Source organism: Mesoplodon densirostris, chromosome 11, assembly GCF_025265405.1.
Source record: "Mesoplodon densirostris isolate mMesDen1 chromosome 11, mMesDen1 primary haplotype, whole genome shotgun sequence".
NCBI classification, from domain to species: domain Eukaryota; kingdom Metazoa; phylum Chordata; class Mammalia; order Artiodactyla; family Ziphiidae; genus Mesoplodon; species Mesoplodon densirostris.
The window spans coordinates 79,546,464-79,573,275 of NC_082671.1; the positions used below are offsets into that span (position 1 = coordinate 79,546,464).

General features: G+C 41.6%; 1 protein-coding gene across 4 annotated transcripts in view; it reads left to right on the forward strand.

The window, feature by feature from the left end:
* Positions 1-22,876: 22,876 nt before the first annotated feature.
* Positions 22,877-26,812, forward strand: part of IGF1 (insulin like growth factor 1) — a 71,255-nt gene continuing 67,319 nt past the window's right edge. For 2 of the 4 annotated variants that reach the window (XM_060111844.1, XM_060111842.1), the window contains exon 1: positions 22,877-23,222. In XM_060111844.1, the coding sequence (XP_059967827.1) occupies positions 23,160-23,222 (63 nt within the window). In that variant the 5' untranslated portion in view covers positions 22,877-23,159. Of the gene's footprint in view, positions 23,223-24,970; positions 25,016-26,812 lie in introns of those variants that run through there. The other 2 variants (XM_060111845.1, XM_060111843.1) reach the window with 1 other exon arrangement.

The window sequence follows — 26,812 nt, forward strand, 5'->3', positions numbered from 1 at the left end:
AAAACCCACCCCAGCTTCAGAACTCTCTATGGGGTCATCTAAGGCCCTGTTGCTGCTGCACCACAGCCCAACTTCTCTCTTTTCCCCATCCACTTCTTTCACTTCCTCCACAGGTGCTGATCCCGAGATACCTCCCCCAAAACTTCTTACACAAAAATCTCCATTTCAGAATCTTCTTGGGGAGCCCAACCTGCAACACTATTCTTAACTATCATTAAAATAGTAAGAGTAGAATGAGATGTCTGCAGAGGTGGTAAGCTCGAAGCATTTAAGTATAGGCAATTGAAGGGAATAGGGTAGAAGAAATTAGTCTATGTAAACAACTTTTACTGAATGCCTACTGCATGGAAGTATAAATTTAAGGGACTGTCTTTATCTAGAAACGTTTACCATCTAATAAAGGATATAGATAAGGAAATATGAAATTACAGTACAGTGTAATAATTACTATAATAGAGAAGAATTCTAACAGGGTCATGGGAACCCAAAGGGCTGGGAAAGGTGTCTTTGAGCTTGAAAATATAGAACAAGAGCAGCATATAAATATCCACAGGCACTGCCAAAAATACAAACAGATGAGAAACGATGGGTGATATAGCTAGAAAAGCTGGTAAGACCTGGACCATGAAAGACTAAGTACCCTGGTTAGTGGAATGCATTTTACCTTATAGGAAACACAGAAGGGTTTCAAGAAATGCATCATCAAGGTTATATCCACATTCTAGAAAGATCACTATGGTCACATCTTGGTAGATGGTATTAAAAGTTGCAAGACTGGAGACATGGAGAACATTTAGGATTTGCTGTTGCAATGATCCTGATAAGAAATTATGATCTTTCCTAGTATTATTCAATGGCACCAACTAAGAGAAATGGGAATTCTGTACCTCTCCCCCAACTGCCTGCCAAAGATTAAACCATCTAATCTGGGCAGTCTGTACTGATTACATTGAGCAATTAGATGATTAATCCTCTTCTCCATGGAGAAGCTGAGAAAGCAGAAGAAACATCAGCAGTTCACCAGTTTCATAAGGGCAAATTAGTTCCTCTATCCCCCAGCACTCCAGAAAAAGCACCAGTTCCTCAAAATGAAGATCTATGTTAATTATACATCTCTGTGACATGCCACTACCCAGCCAAATGTTGAGACATTCTGGGTGCCCCTACAGAGTGGCTTCCCTGCCCAAGAGTGTCATGACCACTTGAAAGACTTTCCCCAAGAATGACAACATTTCTGCTGGCAATGTATTATCAAGAACATCTAGTCTGGTTTGTGCCAGAACTTACTTTTTGTTTGTGTTTGTCTTAAAAAACATTCATCAGCCACCATTTCTTTGGTTCACAGGAAAGCAGAGACCTGTGGAAAATGCAACAGAAAAAGAAGCCTGGAGTAGTTCACTTTCCTGATTGTCTTGGAATGGAATCATCCCAACACTAGGGCATCTAAGAGTCCCAGAAAACTGCTGGACTCCTTTTAGATTCAATTCCCTTGGGATTAGAAGGTGGGAATGGAGGTAGGAGAAGAAGTTTCTATTCTGTTTTATTAACTATATCTACACTCACATACAAACACAACTACAATTCACTTAAATTTTAATTTCTTAAAATACATTCTACATGAACATATTTAAAAATTAGACAGTACAACAGATTATGGTAGAAAAAAAATGTATGTTTCCCTTTCACCTTGTCTGCCTTTTCTCTTATTCCCAATTTCCATGCCAGAGGAATCACTGGTTCCAATTTCTTCTGTATCCTCCCAGTGATACTCTATGCACATGTAACTATATATACTACATGGACGCACATCTCAAACTACTTGCCCTCAAATCTTTGTCTCGGGGTGACTTCTGAGGAAACTCAGTTGAAAGGTACCCTCCACAAAAGTTGGGATAATTGGCACTTCCACCAACAGTTCTGTTCTCTGTCCCCACCTCAATTCCATCTCCACCCCAACTCACCACCAGTTTTATGGTTTATTCATTCATTTACTCACCTGTTCATTCATTCAGTAGATACTTGTTGAGCATTTTCTATGTCAGGCCTGCCCTTAGATAAGAGATAGAGCCCTGGAGAGCAGACATACCGTCTCCATCACCTGCACACCTTCTCCTTTAAATTGACACCTAAACATCTTTTTTTTTTTTTAATGTAGGTCCAATATTCTTCCACAATTGGAGCAAAAGCATTTAAAATGCATAATCTTGACTAAAGCAACACATGAAATGAGAGCTTCCAACAAACTGTACTGGGCAACAGGAAGAGTGATGATCAAGTCCTTTCCAGGTTTGCTAGGGGATGGGGTTGAAGAGAACAGGAGATGTCAGACCCTTGAATTAGGTCAAGGGGACCTAGGACAGAAGATATTTTTCAGAGATTTCACATGTTGATCTAGACGAGGGTCTGGTCCAGGACAAAAAGAAGCTATGTACAGAGCAATTTTGTCATAAGGCTACAAATGTTCTGCTTTCATGATTTATGGACATGTTTTTGTTTTTCAGACTGCCTGTTTTCATAGTAAAGAGCTTTATTCCCAGAGCACAAATTAATGGAGGTATTATTGTTTTTAAAAGAACAACGAGGAAAGTCACCCCTATCCTGGATGAATGCCACAGTCTGCCTTGTCTGCTCCTAAACCAGGGCTGCCAAGCTTTGCTGGGAATTCCCTCTATTCTATAATCATGGACTCCAACTACAGCTGGGCCCTTGATGCTCTGAATAAAACTTGTACTTATCCATGGTCAACTTTTTCCCATTCTTCTCAGCAGCTCTTTCAAACTTTCTCCTTTCTTTTTAAAACCCCTGTTCTTCTACTTTTCCCCTTGCTTTAAGCACATTAACCTCTTTTCTAATTTAAGGGGAAAAGCAGGCAATCCAGGAGGCTCCTGCCTCCCCAAACCTCTCCACATCTGCTTCCATCTCCTTTTCTCAGTTACTGGCCTCTCCACCCGAGGACCTCAACTCTTTTCTCTGGTCCCCTCCAACTCATTGCTCTAGGGCTTAACTGCCTGTATCTTCAGCTTCTCCAGGCTTCATTACAACCTTTCGTCTTCAGCAAATAAACATGCCCAAATGTCTCCCATCTTTAAATAAAAAGGCTTCCCCTGTCACTCCCTCTAGCTGGCTCCTTCTCTCATTTCTTTGATAATTTAATGCCTTGAAAATATTATCTACCTCACTGCCTCCACTTCTCCCAATCATTTCTAATTCCCTGCATCTTCTTGTGCCCACCATAACACAGACACAGACACTGTTCTCCTTCCCCCCTTCAAATCTTGCCTTATTCAAAACCTCTATAGCAGTGTTTCTCAAAGGTGGTCTCTAGACCAGCCAAAAAAAAAAATTACCTGGAAACTTGTTAAAGACTTAAACTCTTGAGCTCCACCCAAACTTACTGAATTGAAACTCTGGGTTGGGGTTCAGCCATCTGTGCTTTAGCAAGCCCTCCAGGTGACTCTCGTGTACATGCTGAGGTTTGAGCTCAATACTGCTAACCTCTCCTCTTCCTTTTCAAAATTCTTTCTTTATTTGGTTTCTGTGAACTTGATATTGCTAGTTCTGCTTTTACATTTTAAGCTGTTTCTTTTTAGTCTCCTTCTCCTGGTCATCCATAAATATGGTATTCTCAGTGCTCTATTCTCACACTATCTCTTCTGTCCATGTGATGTCATCTATTTACAACACTTCAGTTACAACATGTATTCATCAGGACTTTTGGTTATAAATGGCAGAAAATGCAATTCAACTTAGGTGAAGTTGAACAAAATTAAACAAAAGATAGAATTTATTGGCTCAATGTTACATGCTTGTCTTGATCCAGGATCTTAAATAATGTCATCAGGATTTGGTCTCATTCTTTTTGTCTCTCAGCACTGCATTGAGACTGGAAACAAAACCTCTGAGCTGCTTTTGTTTCCAGTCCAGCTTCTTCTGTGAAGCCCCTTGAAGCTCCAAAAGTACATGCTCACAGTTCTAGGGCCATGGCGGTTTATGTGCCCATTCTAAACCAATCGTTGTCACCAATAAAGTAGAATATGATGGTTTTATTAAGCTTTAGTCACATCACCACCCCTAAAGAGAGAAGTCAGGCTAACCTTAACCAAATTGACACTGATTTGTTTAACATACATTGAACACCTACTACTTGCCAAGTGCTGTTCTTGGTTCTCGGAATGCAACAGTGAACAACAGAGTCAAAGTGCCTAGGCTCATGGAGTTTATATTCCAGAGGCGGATATAGGCAGTAAGCAAATAAAACAAACCAATAAACAAAGATAAGCATAGGAAGATAAAAGACATGAAGAGTGATGAGGCTGCTGGGGCAGGACAGGGGTAACTTCTCAGAGAATATCAGAATGTTGTTAACAGAAGGATTAACATATTCTAGGCAGGCAAAAACAATAGATACAATGCCTAGGTCTACATCTTTAACTGTTATATCCAATTGCCTGTTGACCCTGTCACTCAATAGGGAAATTGAAATGTCCCAAACTGAAATTAGCCTATTCCCTATTTTTAACTTCCTACTCAGTTTTATTTTAATTGATTTTTCTTTTTAAATAAATAATTTTTAAACTAATAGAGTTCAATATCTTCTCTCCATCCCCTTGTATTGGAGATAATAAATAGTAAAGGGTAGTAGGCTAGAAGCCACAAAAATAGGAGTAGAGAGAAGCTACAAAGACAATTTTTGAGAAATCTGAGGTAGGAAGCTTGTGGAAAGACAGTTAAGGTAGAAAGGTATGAATGACCTTCTTAAGAAGTCCCCTCCAATACCCCAATGAAGCATCTGAGTAAAATTCTTAAATTTAAAATGACTTCATTTGTCCATTGTTTCTAGCTTCTACCCAGTGGTTCATGATATAGGCAAAGCTGGTTATCCAATTGCCCAAGCTCAGTTTCACTCCCCAAATCATGCCAATTCTGCCTCCTAAATGTTTCTGGAGAGCATCCTCTGACCTACATGCCTGTGACCACTTCCTTAGCCCACAAGTCAATCATCTCTTTTCTGAATCTCTCATCCAAATTCTACCCAGTCTTCTTGCTTGTAGTCTTGTCCCATCCCCCAATATTCTCCACATTATTTCTGGAAATGTCATGGATTTCCAGGCAGCTCTGAAGGTTGACTTTATGTTTGTGGTCAAAAATCTAAGTGAGCCCTCTCACCTGATTATGTGTTTTCTTCAGCCACATTCAGCTGTCCAGGTGCAGGCATGGAGGTGACAGAGGTTCAGAGTTGGGGTTTGTCTGACAAGTACGATGGGAGGATAGATGAATGAGGTATATGAACACAAGAAGATGGATTAACGTGGTGCGTCATGGAATCTAAGTTGAGTAAAGAGGGAAGCAAAGGCATGAGGAGACAATAGACAGGAAAATATGGTAGAATCAAAGGACTGGAGATCCCAATGGGGCAAAGAATGGTTAGAGTAAAAGTACCAAAATAAGTGAGCTGGAAAGATAGAAGATGGTTTGCAGGGAGTGGGGTATGTGGAATGAAGATTTTGGAGATAATTCTTTTTTTTCTTCCCTGAGAAGATATTTATCTAGCGTATTCTGAAATCAGTGGAAAATGAACTGAACTTGGTTTAAGGTGTAAGCACACTTAGGCGCTGGGCTTTTCGTGTGATAATATTTAGTAACCTAAGTAAGTAAGGGGCAAAAACCACAAATGACTGCCAAACCAGGACTTGAACCCTGGATCCTCAGATTGAAAGTCTAATGTGCTATGGAGTGAGCTATCCAGGATAGAAGACATTCAGTTAACAGTGACTAAGGTATGAATGTGGGGAGTGATAGCTGGAGTGGAGGAACAGATGACTGGATGTAAGGAAGTCAAGGAGTTCAGAGGTCACGTTGTCAAATAGCCTGTCCGTATGGATGCTGACCTCAAGAATGGTGTGAGAACAATGGTGGAAAGAAAGTCAATAATATAGACAATAAACCTTCAGCAAATGAAAGGGAATGATCAGGAAGACAATGGGTAACAGCAAGAAGGTGGGAAAGAAGGTGGCATATTCTGATAGCTTGTACTTCAAAGGAGCTGGAAGTGCAGTAGCTTAGGGAAGAGAGAGCAAAAATAATAAAGTAGTCATAGGGACACCCATCCATCAACTCCAGACCCAGTTGTGCATGAAATACAAGAAGAAAAAAGAAAAAAGTCACAAGAGAAGGCTGGGAAAAATCACTGTTCTGGAGAGGTAGATGAGTTTCTGTTAGAGCAAAAAGGGGAAGCAAGGGCCTCCCTGGTGGCGCAAGTGGTTGAGAGTCCGCCTGCCGATGCAGGGGATACGGGTTCGTGCCCCGGTCTGGGAGGATCCCATATGCCGCGGAGCGGCTGGGCCCGTGAGCCATGGCCGCTGAGCCTGCGCGTCCGGAGCCTGCGCGTCCGGAGCCTGTGCTCCGCAACGGGGGAGGCCACAACAGTGAGAGGCCCGCATACCGCAGAAGAAAAAAAAAAAAAAAAAAAAGGGGAAGCAAAGAAGATGAAGAAATGGGGGATTTTGCTGATGACATGTCATGAGTTCCAGAGGACACAGCAGAAAAGTTTGCAGAAGGGGTACAGAGAGTAAGTCACATTGAGGGATGTGCAGAGCAGTATAAAGAGTCCCCATGGGGCTTCCCTGGTGGTGCAGTGGTTGAGAGTCCGCCTGCCGATGCAGGGGACACGGGTTCGTGCCCCGGTCTGGGAAGATCCCACATGCCGTGGAGCGGCTGGGCCCGTGAGCCATGGCTGCTGAGCCTGCACGTCCAGAGCCTGTGCTCCGCAATGGGAGAGGCCACAACAGTGAGAGGCCCACGTACCACAAAAAAAAAAAAAAAAAAAAAAGTCCCCATGGTGACATGTGACCTGTAAAGAGGGATCAAAAGCATAAAGAAGTTAGTCCATGTGGTCTTTTAGAAGAAAGTTAGGGACTTCCCTGGTGGCGCACTGGTTAAGAATCCGCTTGCCAATGCAGGGGACATGGGTTCGAGCCATGGTCCAGGAAGATCCCACATGCCTCGGAGCAACTAAGCCCGTGCACCACAGCTACCGAGCCTGCGCTCTAGAGCCCTCGAGCCACAACTACTGAGCCCGCATGCCACAACTACTGAAGCCCACGTGCCTAGAGCCCGTGCTCTGCAACAAGAGAAGCCACTGCAATGAGAAGCACATGCAGCGCAACAAAGAGTAGCCCCCGCTCACCACAACTAAAGAAAAGCCTGTGCACAGCAAGGAAGACCCAAGGCAGCCAAAAATAAATAAATAAATAAATATATATATATTTTTTTTAAAGAAGAAAGTTAGTAACCAGCCCTGACTGTAGCCTCTTTTCTAAGACTTGTCTCTGAAGCAGTTTTCAGGGATGACTTAGGAAGTGTTGGGAAGCAACATGTCCTTGATAAAAAGTATGAGAACCCCCGTTAGTCTTATATGGACCCCCAAAGCAATTCCTATTAAGCTCTGGGTAAACCGGAACCTCTCCAGGGGCTGTTTGTATCTTTAAGGGAAGCTGTTTTCCAGTCTAGCAGATGGAGAACAGGGGTTTTGAGCCCCTACACCTTGCCTCCTCTGACCCACCTCTATGTATGCTCCCCATTCACCTCAGCTAATTGTCTAGAGAGTTCATATGGCAGAACAAAGATTATAGCTGCACCTTTCCCATCATTAATCACTAAAATCAGATAAATACTAATATTTGATGTCATGTCTCTCGAAATCACAGCAGGTAAATATGTCAGGAAGATCAATGTGACCACTTGTAGTTTGAATAAAATTTTAAAATCAGAAATTCTTCTGGGTTGAACCTTTAGATTTGGTTTCCACTATGGATTGATGACAGGGGTGATAAATTTCATAGTAGGTGAAACTTCCTAAGGGTTTTGCAATCATTCATGTTAGTTGAATTATTTCTCAAGGCTTAAATAAATTTAGGACTACCTAAAATCAGTTTGAAAAAAGTCACCTTAATTTTGACCCAACTTTTCTACTAAGGAGAGGCCATCAGACAACTCTGTATGCAGATAACACACAATAGGTTCCAAATTGAAGAACTTTATAGGCCAGACGTTTATACTAAATATATACAAACATCCTTGTACTAATAACGTCTACTCTATTAGCACTTTCTGTGTGCTCAATCTGTGAGGTAGGTATTAATATCCCAATTTTATAGGTAAGTAGTTTCCTAGAGAATGAATAATTTGTCCAATGTCACACACAGTCAGTGATGCTGCTGGGATTTCCATTCCAGTCTGTCACATTCTAGGATTGTAGATAGAGACATTCAGGGAGAATGAGTAACTTGCCCAAGGTCATAGAACTATTTGGTGATACTCCTGGGATTTAAACTCAGGTCTTGTCTCAATTTCTGTGACACTTTGGGGACAGTTATTTACTCTTTCTCACATGATGCTTCTATTTCCCCATCTGGACCATCTTGAAGCTTGGCCTATCCATCCAAAAATCTGTTTCTAAACTTCCTTTCTGTTAGTGTTGCCCCTCTTTTCTGAGGCACACAAATCTAGAAGAAATGCTTTTCCCAAGCAGGTGCCCATCTATGTGTCCAAGAAGCCATTCTGTTTACCATTTGCCTTTTCTACAAAGTGCCACATTGGAGAACATATGTAGCAAAAATACACAGTTTTTCCTTCTTGTTCTCTTGCCCAGTTGGGATCACTGTACCCATTATTCTGTATACTATCCCTCATCAGATCTCCCATTCTCCATTTCAATAAGATATCAAATGAATAGGCAGTTGGACCTGAGATGGCCTCTAACGTCCCTTCCAATTCTAAAGTTCCATGAGTCTATCAATACTGTACTTCTGATTCTTGTCTTGAAACATGGTACTTTAAGCACTAGTAGAAGATACGTATTTTTGTTGGCACTCCCCTATCTCCCCCAGCAAAAATACGCACAGTGATTATTTTAAATGTTGGATTTGCATTTCTGTAGCTTCTTCTATGATGTCAAGTAACAAGGTTTGATCGTGAAGAGGGAAGATCATCATGGTTTTCTGTATTTGCCATCCAAAATTCCAGTACCCAGAATGGGAGAAGGGCCAGAATATTTATGTGCTGATGAGAACGATGCAGGAGAGAGAGAGCTGAGCATACAGGAGGGAGGAAGAATTTCTGGAGTGAGGTCCTTGATAGGCGAGAGGGGACGTAAGTGGTGGTTGGCCTCAACTAGGAGCATGGACCTTTATGTCTACTAATAGGAAAGAAAACAGTATGTGACAAAAAAAAAAATGAGTCAGTAGGTGAGTATTATGGGAAGATCTTGCAGAAAGTCTCTTATGGTTGTTTCTATCTCATTGATAAAACAAGAAGTAAGGCCTTCAACTAAGAGTGAGGATGGTGGTAAAGGTGGTAGAGAATTGGGGCAAGAAGAGAAGATCTGAAAGAGTTATCTACAAAAGGAGGTGAGTGAACAGACAAGGGAAATGGAGTATGATTGTCAGGCAAGGTCAAGGGCCCATTCTCTGCTCTCTGCCCACCATAGCAATACACATGTAACAATAATCATATAATTTGGAAATTGATCATGTGTTTAACACTTCATGACTATATCATCTTTGATTGTGTGTGTGTGTGTGTTTAGTGTCTCTAAAGCAAGATAGCGAATTTCTCAAGGTCACAGATCATGTCTTGTATTTCTCTGTGTCCTTATAGCGACTCCCAAGGGAGCTGGACACATAGCAGAGGTTCCGTGAATACTCACTGCATTCAGTTAGAACCGGATCTGCTACCTGTCTAGAATCAGAAACTGACATGGTGTAGTAGAGCTTACAAGTCTGATGCCAACACAGAAAGTGAATGAGCTTCAGGACTGTTGATTTGGAGCTCCTTGACTTTTTAACTTGGAGATTTTGACTTGGGGCGAGGGGGGTGGGCAGGGGGCGTGGGTCATAGGCTAGGAGGGCACCAACTGAGATACAAATATCCACACTGGAGAGTCGTCTGCTCTGTGTAGACTTAAGACCACAGAGGTCGCTTTGGAAGACTTGCTTGTGTTTATTATAATGTTGCCAGGCAGGCATGGTGAAACCTTATCTGGCCCAAGGCAACTATAGTAAAATCTTTATCTGTAGCATTTAGATGAGTTAACTGAGATTTATTCTTACTCCATTTGCTTCCTCATTTTTCAAGAACATTTGGATATTTGTTTCCTACCTCTGTGCTTTCAATTTATGGAAACTACAATTTCAATGTGGAGAAGATTTGATTCGGCTTATAACACTAAGCTTATTCTGCCAGCTAAGAGGTTTGAAGCAACTTGAGATTTTAGTTTTTATTATTGCTTCTTTAAACCATGATTGCTATCTCAGGTAATTTTTACATGCTCAATTTTTTTTAAAGAATGACCTCTAGATTCTTATATTTCTAGTCTTATTTCAACATTAAACTGACTACCATCTCTCAAGTCAACTTGCATTAAAAAAAATTACTTAGGGCTCATGTTATTTAGTTAAAGCCCACAGTTAGTACCCACAACACTCTTACCCTTTGTGTTTCTAGGAGGCCTTTTTTCAAAGTGGGTCAAGGCCACAATTAATTAATCCAGGTACTGGGTAGAAGAACACAGGTAGAAGAACATAGGTTGTATTTCTAGTTCTTAGCATGTTGCCTATTATGCTCAGCAGCTATTTTATGAATGAAGGAATAAATATATGAATAAAAATCTACATATGTACATAAGTGCCTACAAGAAGAGAAGGCACACGGGCCTCCCTGGTGGCGCAAGTGGTTGAGAGTCCGCCTGCCGATGCAGGGGATACGGGTTCGTGCCCCGGTCTGGGAGGATCCCATATGCCGCGGAGCGGCTGGGCCCGTGAGCCATGGCCGCTGAGCCTGCGCGTCCGGAGCCTGCGCGTCCGGAGCCTGTGCTCCGCAACGGGGGAGGCCACAACAGTGAGAGGCCCGCATACAGAAAAAAAAAAAAAAAAAAAAAAAAGAAGGCACGAACAAAGTGATATGTGAGTTGACAGGGATGACTCATCACTTCTAGCTGGTGCAGGAATGGAGGGGTGAAGAGAGAGCAGGAGGGCTGAGGAAGCGCAGGTGGAAAATGTGCTGAAATTTTCAACCCAAAGAGCTGGGGTTGAGGTGGGGAGCGAATATACTTCATCAGGAACTAAAGGGTCAAACGGGGCAAAGCATGTCGAGAGTGTAGTAAGTAGTCCCAATTTGGCCAGAGGAGCAGATTAAGTTATGCGACAAGGTACATTTGTTTGAAAAGATCAGTTCAAGCTGAATTATAAAGGGCTTGGGAATTGCACTGATTCCACAATAACTTCAACCAAAAAGTTGGTGTGATACAGTACACTACCCTCCAGGATAAAGAACACTGTGAAGCAGAAAGCTACAGTCTAAAAGTCTATAAACAGTTTTGTTTTTTTTTTTTTTTTTTGGCGGTACGTGGGCCTCTCACTGTTGTGGCCTCTCCCGTTGCAGAGCACAGGCTCCGGACACGCAGGCTCAGCGGCCATGGCTCACGGGCCCAGCTGCTCCACGGCATGTGGGATCTTCCCGGACCGGGGCACGAACCTGTGTCCCCTGCATCGGCAGGCGGACTCTCAACCACTGCGCCACCAGGGAAGCCCTAAACAGTTTTTAAGAGGGCTCAGTAGAGGTTGCTTGGAACTAATTCCTTTTGGAGGAGATATTGAAATGTAAGCAACTCAACAAATAAAAGCATCTTTTTCTGATTGTGCAGGACGTTGAACGGTCTGATTTTACAAAGGTCAGTTACTCAGTGATCCATTCGAGCTGATATACAGCTGCATTTACTGTCTGTGCCCCTAGACCTTTCCGGCAAAGGTTGTTTGACAGTAGAAATGAGCATAGCGCTGTGAGGTTTAAACAAGGGAAGAAAGACCTCAGAGGGGAAGGTCCTATAGTATTGCCTTGACTTTTGCTCTTTTTCTTTTTCTCTTTCTTTCTTTCTACTCGTTTTTACATGTTTGTTTTGTTTTGCACAATACACTTACCTAACTGGAACTGTAGGATTTAGCATTATAATTCCAAGTGTTTCAGATTTCAAGTGTGTCTCTGTCTCAATTACTAAAATCAGGCTTCCTGGGCAAGGAGAAAGCCTCCACTTTGCTCCCAGAGAATGATTGGGACATAATGAACATCTGGAATGTATACTCGGCTTCTTTACATGATTACTGATAGACCCAATCCCATCGCATTCTTCCAGGACTATAAAAACGTGTTAACATGGTTACATCACACACTTCAGCTGGTTTGTATAAGGCATGATTTTGCCACATGATATTTACTTAAGAAAATAAATAATAGTCCCATTCAAAGTGATGCTGTAGCTCAGGGCACCCATGTCAGCCCAGCCTTGGCATTTCCTGCCCATTTTCTGGACTTAACCAAATTGCTTGACACTGAGCTGTGTAAACTTACTCTCCAGTCAGCATAGTTTAGTAGTTCCAAGAGAATGATGTTTTTTCTAGTTCGGGGTGACCCCAGCTTTAGTGTGGGTACTTGGACTGCCCCAACTGATGAGTTGCATCTTTTGGTCATGTGTTTCGGAAATGGTTTCCCTCCACAAAGAAAACCCCTCTTGTGTAGGATAACACAGCCCTGGGTTTGGCATGCTCAGGACATGGTTGCTGCTGAAATTTTTCAAAAGGGCTCAATGAAGATCCTGTGGAATTGTTATTTATAAACCGTAAAAATGCAGATTTATCACCACTGATGCTAACTGCTGATGATTGCTATTGTCTGGTTATTCCTGACTGCACTTATTGTCTGTTCTTGGTTCTTCTCTCTCACTGAAAAGACTCCTTTCATTCCCCAGGGTTTCGGGGTTTATGTTTTGTCTCTTTTGTGTCTGGGTCCTGAGAGTTGGTTGGGTTTGGATCACAAGAGTCCCCTGTCCCATTGAGGCTGTCCATAGGGGCAACACCTGGTTAATTGTCTGTAGTTTGAAAACCTTTGCTTTATCTGCAAAATCCACGAAAGTTACTGGGTCAGAAAAGTCCAGATATTGGAAGACTTGACCTAGATAGCCCCTTGGGAAAAACAGATGTCCTTACTTAGCAGTCCCAAACTCTCTCCAAACTTCACAAATGCTACAACTACCTCTGGGTGTCTCTTGCTCTCCAAAGCAGTGGAGTGAGTTTAACAAACCTGCAGAGAAGCTAGCCAGTCCAGGATGTGGGATTGCTACCTTGATGGGAACCCAAGCTAGGAAGGAGCCTGCCAGTTGGATTGACAGTGCTCTAGCCCCAGCAAGATCCAAATTTTAAGTCACTGTTTTCCTTGTGAAGAATCAGGGATGTAAAGCCACAGAGCAGTTGATTAAAAGGAAATAGTTCAGCTAAGATTCAATAGCCAGGGAAAGAAGTGGGTACACACACACACACACACACACACACACACACACACACACACAAAGAATAACTGGGAGCAAAAGGCTAAAATACTAGTCAGTGTTAATACAATCTGGTCAAGCCATCCTATCTTGAATTGCAGGAAAGTCAGTAAGATTTTAGGAACTGTCCCTAATCCATCATAAGCTCCATTTGGGAATTGCCAGACAGGAAAAGCAATAGCTTTCTGACAACCCCCAAGTCGCACCAATTCTAAGGCAGGTTGAGAGGGATTTGCTATATGTCGTCTATTCCACAACAATCTGTAGACTCTTCCCTAATCTAAGGAAGTATAGACACCAAAGACTGAGTTTGCACTAGCCTCTAGGACGCTAAGAAGTACAGCATAAATTGTCATTGAGTGGGAAATGTTAAGGCCTTTATGTCTCAACAGAACAAAGTTTATTTATTTATTTTTAAAATTTTTTATTGGAATATAGTTGACTTAAAATGTTGTGTTAATTTCTGCTGTACAGCAAAGTGAATGAGCTATATATATACATATATCCACTCTTTTTAAAATCCTTTTCCCATATAGGTCATTACAGAGTACTGAGAAGAGTTCCCTGTGCTATACAGTAGGTCCTTATTAGTTATCTATTTTATATATAGTAGTGTGTATATGTCAATCCCAATCTCCCAATTTATCCTTCTCTTCCCCCCTGGTAACCATAAGTTTGTTTGCTACACCTATGATTCTATTTCTGTTTTGTAAATAAGTTAATTTGTACCATTTTTTTTGATTCCACATATAAGCGATATCATATGATATTGGTCTTTCTCTGTCTGACTTGCTTCACTCAGTATGATAATCTCTACGTCCATTCATTTTACTGCAAATGACATTATTTCATTCTTTTTTATGGCTGAGTAATATTCCATTGTATATATGTGCCACATCTTCTTTACCCATTCATCTGTCAATGGACACTTAGGTTGCTTCCATGTCTTGGCTATTGTAAATAGTGCTGCAATGAACATTGGGGTGCATGTATCTTTTTGAATTATGGTTTCCTCTGGATACATGCCCAGGAGTGGAACTGCAGGATCATATGGTAGTGCTATTTTTAGTTTTTTAAGGAACCTCCATACTGTTCTCCATAATGGATTCAGTTGACAAATGTTTGCCAGTGTGAGTTGCTTTACTGCAGTTGCCCACATGGAAAGCTCCAGGAGGACTACACCCCAGAAAATCTATCCTCTGTTCTTACTGTAATTAGAAGAGTATAAGTGGCTTTCAGTATGAAGCAGGCTTTGCCTGAGCTTCTGGCTTGTACATCTTGTTTCTGGAGAGTAATTGTCTCTGCCACTTTGGTTGCTTGTTTTGTTTTATTAGAAGCAACATGATATAGAGAAAAATCTGCAGGGACTTGATTTCCTCTCTGTGTATTCTGAGGCAGTAGCTAAGGCTAGAAGTGGTGGGAATGAGGACCAGTAAACATAATCTCTCATTGTTAGTTTCCCCTAAAATGCTGCAAACATGGCTGTAACCAGACTCCATCCTAAGTGTTCATCTCTGAACTTTTCAGCCTGGCTATTTTGGAAATGGCTATTAACAATTATTCTAAACTCATGTTTAGAATTAATTATCCCTTTACTGAGTACCAGTAAAAGTCCAACATTGTACTGTGGGGAATGCAGGGGTAGTACAACAAAATATTGCAAGAGATCATCCATCTACCAAAGATGCGTAAACCATGTAGTGGTATGTATTAGACCAACCTGAATTTGAATCCTGGCTCTGTAAGTTACTAGCCATCGGACATCATTTAACTTTTCCTAGCTCGATTTTCTCTTCATTCATCTAAAAAATATTTTTGAGAATCTGGTATGTTCCCAAAACAGCACCAGGCACTCTGAAACAAAAGTGGAAGTAAAGTATCTATTTCATTAAGGTATGTGAGAATTAAGTGAGATAATTAAAATAATATGAAATAAAGAATTGAATATAATATATACTCAATAATGTTAGTGGTTATTATCATTATTAATTAACAAATATTTATTGAGAACCTATTAAAAACCAAGCACTAGGCTGGGGCCAGGGATGGACAGGTGAACAGTAACAGGCTATGAAGAAGCCATGATGGACATTAGTAAGAGAGAAGACTGCTGAAGAAGGGAGTGTTTTGAATGACAGGAGAGGACTTAGATGTGACCAAGGAACTCTCAGGAGGTGTAACATGAACATGGCGTTTGAAGAAGATGATTCCAGCTACCAGAGTTGGCTAGATTGCCATGAGGGAAAACTGGTTAGAAGCCCATCCAATAATCCAGGAATTCATCAATCCAATCTAGAACAACACTGAGCAAATTGAGAGGAAGAGACTGAACTTCAAAGACCTGATAAAGGAAGGAGGTGATAATGAGGGTGAGGTTTGATGAGTGAGTGCATATAAATGTCACATAAACAAGCCAAGACTGAGACAGGAAGCATACAGGCTCAAGCTTTGAAGAATAAAAATACATATATGTATAAGCTACATTTTCAGTCAATACTGAGTACAGATAACAGTATTAAATGATGTTTTTTTTTGTTGTTGTTGTTGTTTTTTGCGGTATGCGGGCCTCTCACTGTTGTGGCCTCTCCCGTTGCAGAGCACAGGCTCCGGACGCGCAGGCTCAGCGGCCATGGCTCACGGGCCCAGCCGCTCCGCGGCACGTGGGATCTTCCCAGACCGGGACATGAACCCGTGTCCCCTGCATCAGCAGGCAGACTCTCAACCACTGCGCCACCAGGGAAGCCCTCAATGATGTTTTTAACAACTGTTAACTATAAAAGTAATACCTGCTAAAAGTAAATAATAATATCTAGAAAATGCAGAACAGTATTGAGAAGTAAGTTAAAATCACTTGTCATCCTGCTGCCCAAAGGGTCATAGGACCCCCATTAATCCAGGCATAGAGTCAGTCTCTGGGGACAGAAGCATATGGGAAATCTCTCTCTCCATTTTGCCAAAGGGCAGGACATCACCCTACCCCAAACACTACCTTATGCCTGAAACTTCTTCCCATTGATCAAAACTGCAATTTTTAAAATAAGGGAATGAACACACTTATTATCTGGAGAAATTAAGCACAGATGTTTACATGTGTGATTGTGTGCATGCATTTGAGTGATATGAGTGTGGCTGTGTGTGTGTGTGTCATATGTGCACTTGTTCTCCTTAGTGGAAGGGGAAAAAATGAAGCACTGTTTACCTGCTTGTCACCAATGAACAGAATTTTCATAAAATATTAATGATATTGTCAAGGCAAGTGCTGTGACTTCCTTTTGGCAACGACCAAGGAACAGTAAGTTCAGGAGCCAAAGTTTAATGTATGAGAGGAAAACTTAGAATTGGGAAACGTAATCCATTAACTTGAGTTTCTTTTCGGGAGGGAGGACCAGTGAGTGCACCTTTTGAGAACCACTAATGTGGTTATATGTGTCAACTTGGCTACGTCACAGTACCCAGATATGTGGTCAAACTTTCTAGATGTTTCTGAGAAGGTATTTTTTAGATGAGATTAACATTTAAATCAGTAGACTTTGAGTAAAGCAGATCTCTCTCCATAAAGAAGGTGGGCCTCATCCAGTCAGTCGAGTCACTTAATAGGAAAAGACTGGTCTCCCTGGAAGAAGAGGGAATTCTGCCAACATAGCATCTTTGGACTCAAATTGCAGTTCTTTCCTGAGTCTCCAGCCTACTGGCCTACTCCGCAGATTTTGGACTTGCTAAACCTCCACAAGTACATGAGCCAACTACTTAAAGTATATTGATCAAGAGAGGGATTAACATATACCCACTACTATATATAAAACAGATAATCAACAAGGACCTACTGCATAGCACAGGGAACTCTAATCAGTATTCTGCAGTAACCTATATGGGAAAAGAATCTGAAAAAGAATGGATATATGTATATGTATAACTGAATCACTTTGCTGTACACCTGAAACTAACACAACATTGTAAATCAACTATGCTCCAATATAAATTTTAAAAATTTATTTAATTTTTAAATAAAAATCAAATTCTAAAAAAAGAGAGAGAGGAGACAGATAGGCAATAGATCCTGTTTGTCCCATTGCTCTGGAGAACTCTGACTAATACAACTGAGTTTAAATATTTATTCTGAGCTCTGAAAAAAGCTGAGGCCTTTACCAAGGTGTTGTACAAAGGAGCAGAGTGTGTGTTTCCATGGTACACCTTCATTCCACCCTCAAGGGACTATGCTGGGCATAGGATGAGGTACAGTCTCCAAGGATATATGCTTCCCAAATGGATCATTCCCAAGGGTTCCCCTAGATTCTGTTTCTCCTCCTCAGTTGATTACTCAAACTTCTGTTTATGCAGGGAACCCTCACAGGAAGCAGTCTGAAATGTTTCTTAGCAGCCACCTTCAAGTAAAGAATCGAGGCTGGAGGCTATGTGCCCTGCTCTCAAAGAGCACAATAAAACTGCCTCAGTTGACCCACAGGAAGCATGGGACATTCTGATGAACCAGTTTTTCCAGAAAGTTCAGGGCTCACCAGAAATAAGACCTTTTTGCTTCAACCCTTATTGTGAAAATCTTTATCAAGTGTAATCATTTCGTTTTTCCATTAAAATTTACTTAACGAAGAATAAACACTACAATTAAATCTTTCAAAATGGAATCTCTGGCAAGATCATTGTGTGATCAATCTCCACCTTCGTTCTTACCCAGCACTACTCAGATTGGCCTAGGTTATAATGTAACCCAGGTCTGCTGCTGCATATTTACCTTGAGGCACTATGCCATTCCCAGAATTAATCACAGATTCAGTTACATACAAATCTTTGTTTACAAGAGAATCGTGAGGGAATTAGACTGTTCTCCAGTCTTACAGCTCTGTGAAGGCTACTGATGGGGAAAGGAGAGACTAAAGGGCCTCCACAGTGCAGGAGTCTGAGAGCATGGCTGCAGCATTATCTCCCACACCACAACACTGGGAACCTCTTCATTTCCATATAATTTTGTCCATGCTGCTCCCTCTGCCTGGAATAGCCTTTACTGGCTTTAAATAGAATTAAAAATGGAACCCCTTCCACTCTTACATGATTCTTTAATGCCATGTCTTTGACCATCAGTGTTAAAGCCCACATTTTGAACACTGATGTGGAAGAAAGAGTGTAGAACGGACAGGGGGACTGAATTTGAGCTTGGTTTGCAAGCACCTCAATTTGTTACATTAAAACAAGTCACTTTTCTATCCACCACTCCCCCACCCCTCATTTTTCTTATTTATAAAATGAAGAAGTTGGTCATCTCACTCTCAGAGAGTTTATTATCTTTTTTATGTGAAATAGTTTACCTTTATCATCATTTATTTTCCAGACTTTGATTCAACCAACAAAATGTTTGGAGCCCATACCAAGGTAAGCCCTGGGGATAGAGCCGTGGAGACGCCATCCCTGCTCTCGTAAAGTTTATCATCTTCCTTTCTCCCCTTAGTACTCTTCCTTTTTTTAAAACTAGAGTGAATTAAATACCTAGCTTATTTGTTTCAAAAGATAAGTGCAATTTAAAGTATATTTGAATCCCGAGCTTTGCAAAACTCCCCACGCCTCCCAAATTCCGCACATCAACGGTGAAGATTGCGGTGGCAGTTTCCCCGAAGCCCACTAGAGGGCGCGCACATTTTTCGATTCCGAAAGAAAGCGTTCTTTGGGTACTTGTCCCTGAAATTTGGAATTGGTGTCTCCTTTCCTCACTTTCTTTTCAAGTTGGGGCAATTGTGGTGAGCCCTTAGGCTCTCTCACTCCACCAAGCCATCCTCGCCCCATGCAGTGACTCCTCATCTGCCATTACGAAGAATTCTTTTGCTACCCAAACCACAAAAGTTTTGCTTCTGACTGTTCTCAGCATTTGCCCTTTTGACATTTTAGAAGAAATAAGATCCGAGTTTGATGTTGAAAAGAAAGCATTGATTTCTTTAGTGGGAGGATTTCTTCTCCCTATTACTGTTTTCCCTAGCTGTGGGGAAAAAGCGCCTCTAAGGATTTAAAGCAGTTCCTTTGAGCTAAAGATCTTTCTGAGGGCTAACAGAGCTGCTTCTGAGCAGATCTTTTGGAGCTGACATTGGTCCCCTTGTTAAGCAGCCTGTTGTATTTTTGAGGCCCAGCCTTTTCCTCTGAGTTTTACATTCTGAATTGACCAGATCTTGATCTCAGACATTGGAGAATACTCTCCCAGACCAACCCTCCTCACAGACTGCGAGCCAAGAGACAGGCCCAGTACTTTACCCCAAGTTCTTTGCCTCGTGGGTGGCCCCAAAGCCTTAAACCTCACCCGTTATTTGGTTCCAAAGTCCTCTTACCCCCAGATATCCATCCTAAGCTTTTCGTAGGAGTCAGCACTGACATTAATGAAATAAATTGTAAGTCTGCCCCACTGCACATGGATGGATATGAGATGACCTTTTGAATGAGCAACTCTGCCGTTGATATGGGGAGGATTGGGAACGTGGCTCGAGCAAAAAGAGTGGGGGGCAGGGTCTTGCCCACCCCTTTCTGTGAATCTCAATCAGCCTGCTCTTTAAGGAGATGAACGACTTTTTTTTTTTTTTTAAGAAAGGTGTCAGAAGTCTTCTGTGACTGCAGCTTTATGCAAATACGCTACTCAAGAAGAAGGCTTTAGGGGAGAGTTATTTATATCCCTCAGGCATTACACATGCAAAAGGTGAAACTGTGAATCTCTGCATTTCCAGGAGTGGATGTTCTCATGATGAGCACATCCTTGCTATTTTGGTGGCACACAATTCCCATATCTAACTGTCAGGTTGTTCCAGGCAGGAGACTACATAATCATTCAGTAATTTTAGAATGACCCTGTATGTTTCTCTCAAATGGGGCTTCTTGATCTGAACTTTTCCTAGGGATTAGATTTACTACCACCTTGGACCCTCTAGTAATAGGTGCATCCATCTCTTTTTCTCCTAAACAGGTGCAGGATTCAGTCATTAAAAAGTCATCATGTGGCACATTTATTGCCCTTTGGCTTTCATGTTGACTCCTGGAATTAGCCAAGAAAATGGCCATTTCCCTAGGAATTATTGCTCTGTTGCTGGCTCACCCTACCCAGAAATCTAGACCATTCTCCACATTGAAGTATACAATAATCACTTCAGGAAATTGCTTTCCCTGTTGGAAACTGAGAGCTCACATCGGAATGTTTCCACAGCACAGCTGATGATAATTACGACTCACTGAAATTTCAGTTTTCTTTGATTGTGACATAAAAACTGGGACATAAATTAAAACCCAATTATCCTTTAAGGGTAATTGGGGTTATAAAACCAAGAGACTGTGAATCAGTGTGTCGATAGTGCAGGAGCCCACTGTCGGATGGAACGGTATGCATTCTGTCTCCCGAAGCAGCCTTTTACATGAAATGGTTGGGGAGAAGGTGATCCGTTCACACAGCATGCCAAAAGAGCCCATCAAACTGGGGTACAGCCTTGGAGAGGGCAGTGAGCTCCTAGGACATCTTGGAACGATTAAAACAAAGGAAAACTGCAATGGAAAAGTCACGGCCTTTACCTGTGAAGGTGCCCAGCAGTGGACCCAGGCACCCAGCGCCGAGACTCAGCGGGTACCTGACTGTGCACACGTGGAAATGGCAGATCTTTCTACGTGTGAGACAATCTACATTATCAAAGTCCATGAGAGGAAGTTGGACTTTTTTTTTTTTTTTTTTTTTCCACGAAGGATGTGATCTGCCAAAGCTGCGGGGGAAAAAAAAACAGATCTTTTGTAAATCAGGTCCTAAGTTAAATGTGTGAAGGGGAGATAATTAAAGGAAGTCTTGGATTATTCTCGAAGTATAGGAATTACCCACACACCTACAGATGCCTCCCCGGCCACCTCTTGATGATGCATATTTGTAGACTCTTTAGGTCAAATCGCATCCCCTGAAACTTCCCAACTTTGCACCCCAAAGCCTTTCATGACACACCCCTCCTCCCCCATCCTGGATTCTCAACAGGGTTTCACTTCCCTGTCTTTCCAGAGAAAGTGTGCGCTTTTCGTATTTTTAAAAGAGCACATACCCTCCACATGACAGCAGTTTTCCTCTCTGTCTCTGCCACTTAGCTGAAAGCCCCTGTGGGGCCTTGACTGTGATGCATGTAATGCATAGTAGGCACTCACTAACTGATGCTGAATATACTGCACCATTAAAATGGCATCACTCCGAACGTCTAACTTGTCTTTCTCAAAGGTAAACACTGCCACAAGTTATGAATCACAGAGAAGCCCTGAGCAAACTCAACCCCCTTTCAAAACCAATCGGCTTTTCCTTCGAGGGCACTCACCTCTGCACACAACTTCCTGGCCACAGGACAACATAAGGACCCAGACAAGGGTTTCCAGCAGACCTCTGTTTTGAGTCAATGTGTCAATATCACTGGGTCTCCTGAGAATCACGAGAGAGAAAGGCAAGGTCCAGACTATTTCCACCGTCCCTGGGAAACCATGCCCCGAGAGACCTCTAGGGAAAGTGGGATGTCTGACCTGGGCTTTTGCAACCTTATTTCATAATCTACTTTCTTATCTCCTACTTCGCAAAACCAAAGAGAAATTGGTGCAAACTATATCGACAAAAGATCAGAACTTGATTCTCAATGGCAAAGGCAAGTATACATTATAAATAGCAAAACAGCTGGCTTGGACCATGTTGCCGGCCACTCATCCAGTTGAGAGATTTGAATGACATCATAACCCTTGAGAGGGTATTGCTAGCCAGCTGGTGTTATTTAGAATACACAAAAACTGGAGAAATAAAATGCACTCACGTGCGCACGCGCGCGCACACACACACGCACATGCACACACTCAGGTTCAAGTTATGCAGAAAAATACGAACGACAGGAAAATCATTTTCCCCTCAGGTGCCCTTCCCCTGGGGTGAGGGTGGGGGTGGTAAGCAGCAGAGTAGAGGAAGGAAGAAAAAGATTTTGTTTTATTATTTCAGTTGGCTTTACAGCTCAGCAAAATCTTTGCCCTGTCGTGGGCAGAAAGCATTAGACAGTGTCCTAAAGGGAGCCAACTGCAAAGCTGCCCGCCCCTTTCCAGGTTCTAGGAAATGAGATCATTCCCCTCACTTGGCAACCAGGACGAGGGGTCATCCCAGCGCTGTCTTCCAATCTAGTTTACCCCAGTCATTTGAGGGTTAAAATTGTAGGGTATGTTTGAGATGGTCTTTTTTTCATTTCTTTTTTTTTTTAATTTTGCGTTGGTTCTGGAATATAAAATTGCTTGCCCATCCTCCAAGTATATTCCTTTCATACTGGTAAGGTGTATCAGCAGATGTGTGTGTCTTCCTGCCCAGTAGAAAGTTAATCAGAGGACAGCATTGGTATTTTAATGTCTGCTCACCCTGTCACTAACACGCATTCTTTTAAGGGAAAAAATGCTTCTGTGCTCTAGTTTTAAAATGCAAAGGTATGATGTTATTTGTCACCATGCCCAAAAAAGTCCTTACTCGATAACTTTGCCAGAAGAGGGAGAGAGAGAGAAGGCAAGCGTTCCCCCAGCTGTTTCCTGTCTACAGTGTCTGTGTTTTGTAGATAAATGTGAGGATTTTCTCTAAATCCCTCTTCTGTTTGCTAAATCTCACTGTCACTGCTAAATTCAGAGCAGATAGAGCCTGCGCAATGGAATAAAGTCCTCAAAATTGAAATGTGACATTGCTCTCAACATCTCCCATCTCCCTGGATTTCTTTTTGCCTCATTTATTCCTGCTAACCAATTCATTTCCAGACTTTGCACTTCAGAAGCAATGGGAAAAATCAGCAGTCTTCCAACCCAATTATTTAAGTGCTGCTTTTGTGATTTCTTGAAGGTAAATATTTCTTACTCTTTGAAGTCATTGGGGAATTTTCTTTAAACTGTGTACTGTTTGCTTCTGCTTAGAGATGTTCTTCACTTTAGAATTTTCATTGTTTCGGCACTGGGAGTTATTTATAAATTGCTGAATATGCAATTCTGTGGGATCTGAAAAAATAGCTCCGGGAGATAAATGCCTTTGCACAGATATCTGTATGAGTAAAAACTATTGCAAGGTACTTATGCTAAATCCTCCACTTCTGCAGGGCTTGAGTGGTGTCATTATAGAAGATTCCTTTAAATCCTGTCTATGGTTAAGGGCTATCGAGCATGGATATGAACTTTTGGATTTTTTTTTGCAGGTGCAGATGTTTTATTTTTAAGATCATGTTCGTGTGTATGTAGGACTGTGTGTGTATGTATCTGTGTGTGTGTAACTTGTCAGGACTTTTATTACCAGGCATGCCACATATAAAGAGTTACATTTGAAATGATATTAAAGCTTTTAAATGTGATCTTTGGAGCGAAGGTCCCGGAACTCTCTGCACTTACGCCCAGAGAGTCAAAGTTAGAGTGAAGTTTACTTTGCTCTTCTGAAAAAGAACTCTTGCTGACCTTGCACATTCGTATAATTTAAACAAATGCATACTGTATATGGAAAGCGGAAACTTTCTAGCAACTGCTATTCCAAGTTTTTTCTTTTGAAGAGGATTCTCAGGGGCGAAGTTTGGACTAGGGGCTTTGTGTTGTAAAACTCTGATTTTGTACTCGGTGTTGTAAAGTCTCTTTAGGTAAATTTGGCTGGCGCTGTCAATGCACTGACTTCTCGTTTCCAATACTGGCCCTAGTTCAAGTTTCCATTCTCAGCAAAATTATATCTCTCAAGACTTGTGTTTTTCCAATTTGCAAGCGCTTTTAAGCCGCTGTCACTGGCTCCCCGATGCAATTGCCTGAGGGCTCAATTCATAAAACGTCCCTACCACTTAGTACGGTAATCATTTGCTGCTTTCAAATACTCCACCACTAGGACTTTTCTTAGTCAAGTAAGTGGCTTAGGAGTTAAGGATACATCCTTGTCAGGCACCTGATTCTGCTGCACTTGAGATGCCAAGATGCATGCCGGCTACCTTGCTTTTAAAAGAAATGAAGTCAATATACACATATGCTATGTGGTCTGATAGCTGGGGGCTTTGTCTCCCTGCTTAGATGATCTTAAAAGAAGCTGTGGAGTGTTATCTCTGTATTAATTACAAGTTTGGAAAACTCCAAATGAACTTTCCATGTTGTGTATGCTGAACTATTCAGAAGTAGAGCTAGCCGTAAGTTGTTGCTTTTTCCTGTACTTGGAGCAGGAAGTGGTTTGAGGGAGCTACGTGGTCTTTCAAACGTAATTCAATGAGTAAAGGTGTCTGCCAGGCAGAACTAGCAAGCTGATTGTATTCTGAGTCTCAAGATATTTCCAAGTGTTTGAATCAGAAGGAAGAGGGTACAGGAGAGGACTGAAGCTTGGGTCACTGTCCAGGGCGGCTACTATAGGCACACAGTGGAAATTGGTGGCTTGATCTGGAGGAAAAGATTGACTCGAGTCCCAGCCGTGCAATTTGTTCATTGTCGGAATGGACAAAAGGCAGTTTACCCAGGCTCATAGCATACCTGCCTGGGTGTCCAAATGTAACTAGATGCTTTCACAAACCCCACCCACAAAGCAGCACATGCTTTTAAGTCCTCAGTTTATTCACATCAGTCTCATAATACCCACCCTGACCTGCTGTAAAAGATCTGGAACAAACAAAAATGGTTACACCTACAGTGAGTATTTTCTTATGACTATTGCCCTCAAATTTTGCTGGGCATTTCTGTCGTAGCCCAAACATCTGGAATCAATTGATATTCCATTTATTTAAGATAAAAAGAAAGGTCTTAAAGTTTGGATTTGTGAATGATTTTTGAGAAAGACTGCTCTGCAATTTTTTTCTTTTTTCTCTTCTCTTTCTTGTTCTTCCTTCCTTTCTCTCTCTCAGATCTTTCCTTTCTCTCTCTTCATTTCTTTTGTGTTTGGAAAAATAAAAGGCCCAGGAAATGATGAACATATGGGGCCACTTGTTTCAAACTTTTAACTCCTAAGCAAGTTCCTTATTGTTTTCTTTCCGGGGAACATAATGTGATATATTCTCTGGTTCTCTGTGGGTGTACTGGACTGTTCTCTGAACTAAAGGTGAATGCACTAGAGGTTCTATCTTGTCCTAGAACTATAAGTGCTGATATTTATCTTAGAACATAACTCAGCAAAGAAAAAAAAAAGAAAGAAAGAAAAAGAAAGGAAAAATCTGTAAAAAAATAAATCTTAAATTCTTAAATGCTAGAGATTTATATGTATTGCTGGGTTTAAATGTGTCATATAAAATAAATAACTACTAAAATATAATTTTGACCTCTAATGAAGTTCTCAATTCACTAAGGCTCTAAGCTGAGTACCTTTTCCCCTGGATTTCACGAGAACTGAAGAACTTGAAGGCATCTACAGTTGCAGGTGCTTGGCCTTAAGCATCACTATTAAATCAACAGAGAAGGAGGGGTGGAGAAATAGGATTGGCAAAATAACATACATTCTAGAACTGGCCCATTGCCAGAGTGTGGGGTATGTTCAGTAAGATCAATTGAGTTTTCTCTTTTGAAAAGGACAAGGAAGTCCAGTTGGGTTGGACTGGCTGAGATTTCCACTGGAAATATTGAAAGGGAAAACTCCCACCAATTATTATTTTATAACTAAGGAAGATGAGGATTGGATGACTTGTTTCTAGCAGTCTCCGTGGCTTTGGCTACATAGGGGTGGAGGGTCTCTATGAACAGGTCCTATGGAGAAAATGGAAGAAATGTTCCATCAAGCTTTCACCTCCTCTTCTATTTTATGTCCATTATTTATGAGGATTTGCAAATAGAGGAGGCTTTTCATCTTCTACAGTTTTACAAGCATTAACTAAATATTTACATTGTGTTAACGAGAGTCAGGGGTTTAGGGGTTTTTTTCTCAATTGCTGAGCTGAAAGTCTGGCCACAAAAATGGAAATCTTAATTACAATGATGGAGCAAACTTTGCCACTGATGTAGAGAGCCATTAAGTTAAGAGTCCATGGAGGGCAAGGAAGGTGGTTGGAAAATAAATGACTGAGTCTGTTTCTCCAAAAGTGATGGGGTTAAATGGACCTGCCACCACTGGGAGGTCCAGAAAAGCCTCTTTTCATAATGATAGCTTCCAGCTTAACTACATGACCTTTTGATAGGGTCCCTCCCTTAACATTCTGTCACTGACTCTGCTGATGCTGCTGAGAGCGAATGCATCTGAGGGGGGTGAAGCTACTCACCTTGGGAGGCTTCCTAGAAGAAACCACATCTTGGTGCCACAAGTAGCAATATGGAAAAACTTAATGATCACCTTTGCATTGTTTCTACTGCTGAGAGTGAGGATGGAGACTTGAGCCACAGGAATCCTGCTTCTGGCAGGGCTGCCATTTGGATGTCATCATTTGCTAAGTCAAGCCAACCAGGGGTTCCTGCTATAAAATGGTTACAGTGACACATAAGTCCCTCCAAGAGATGAAGTCAGAA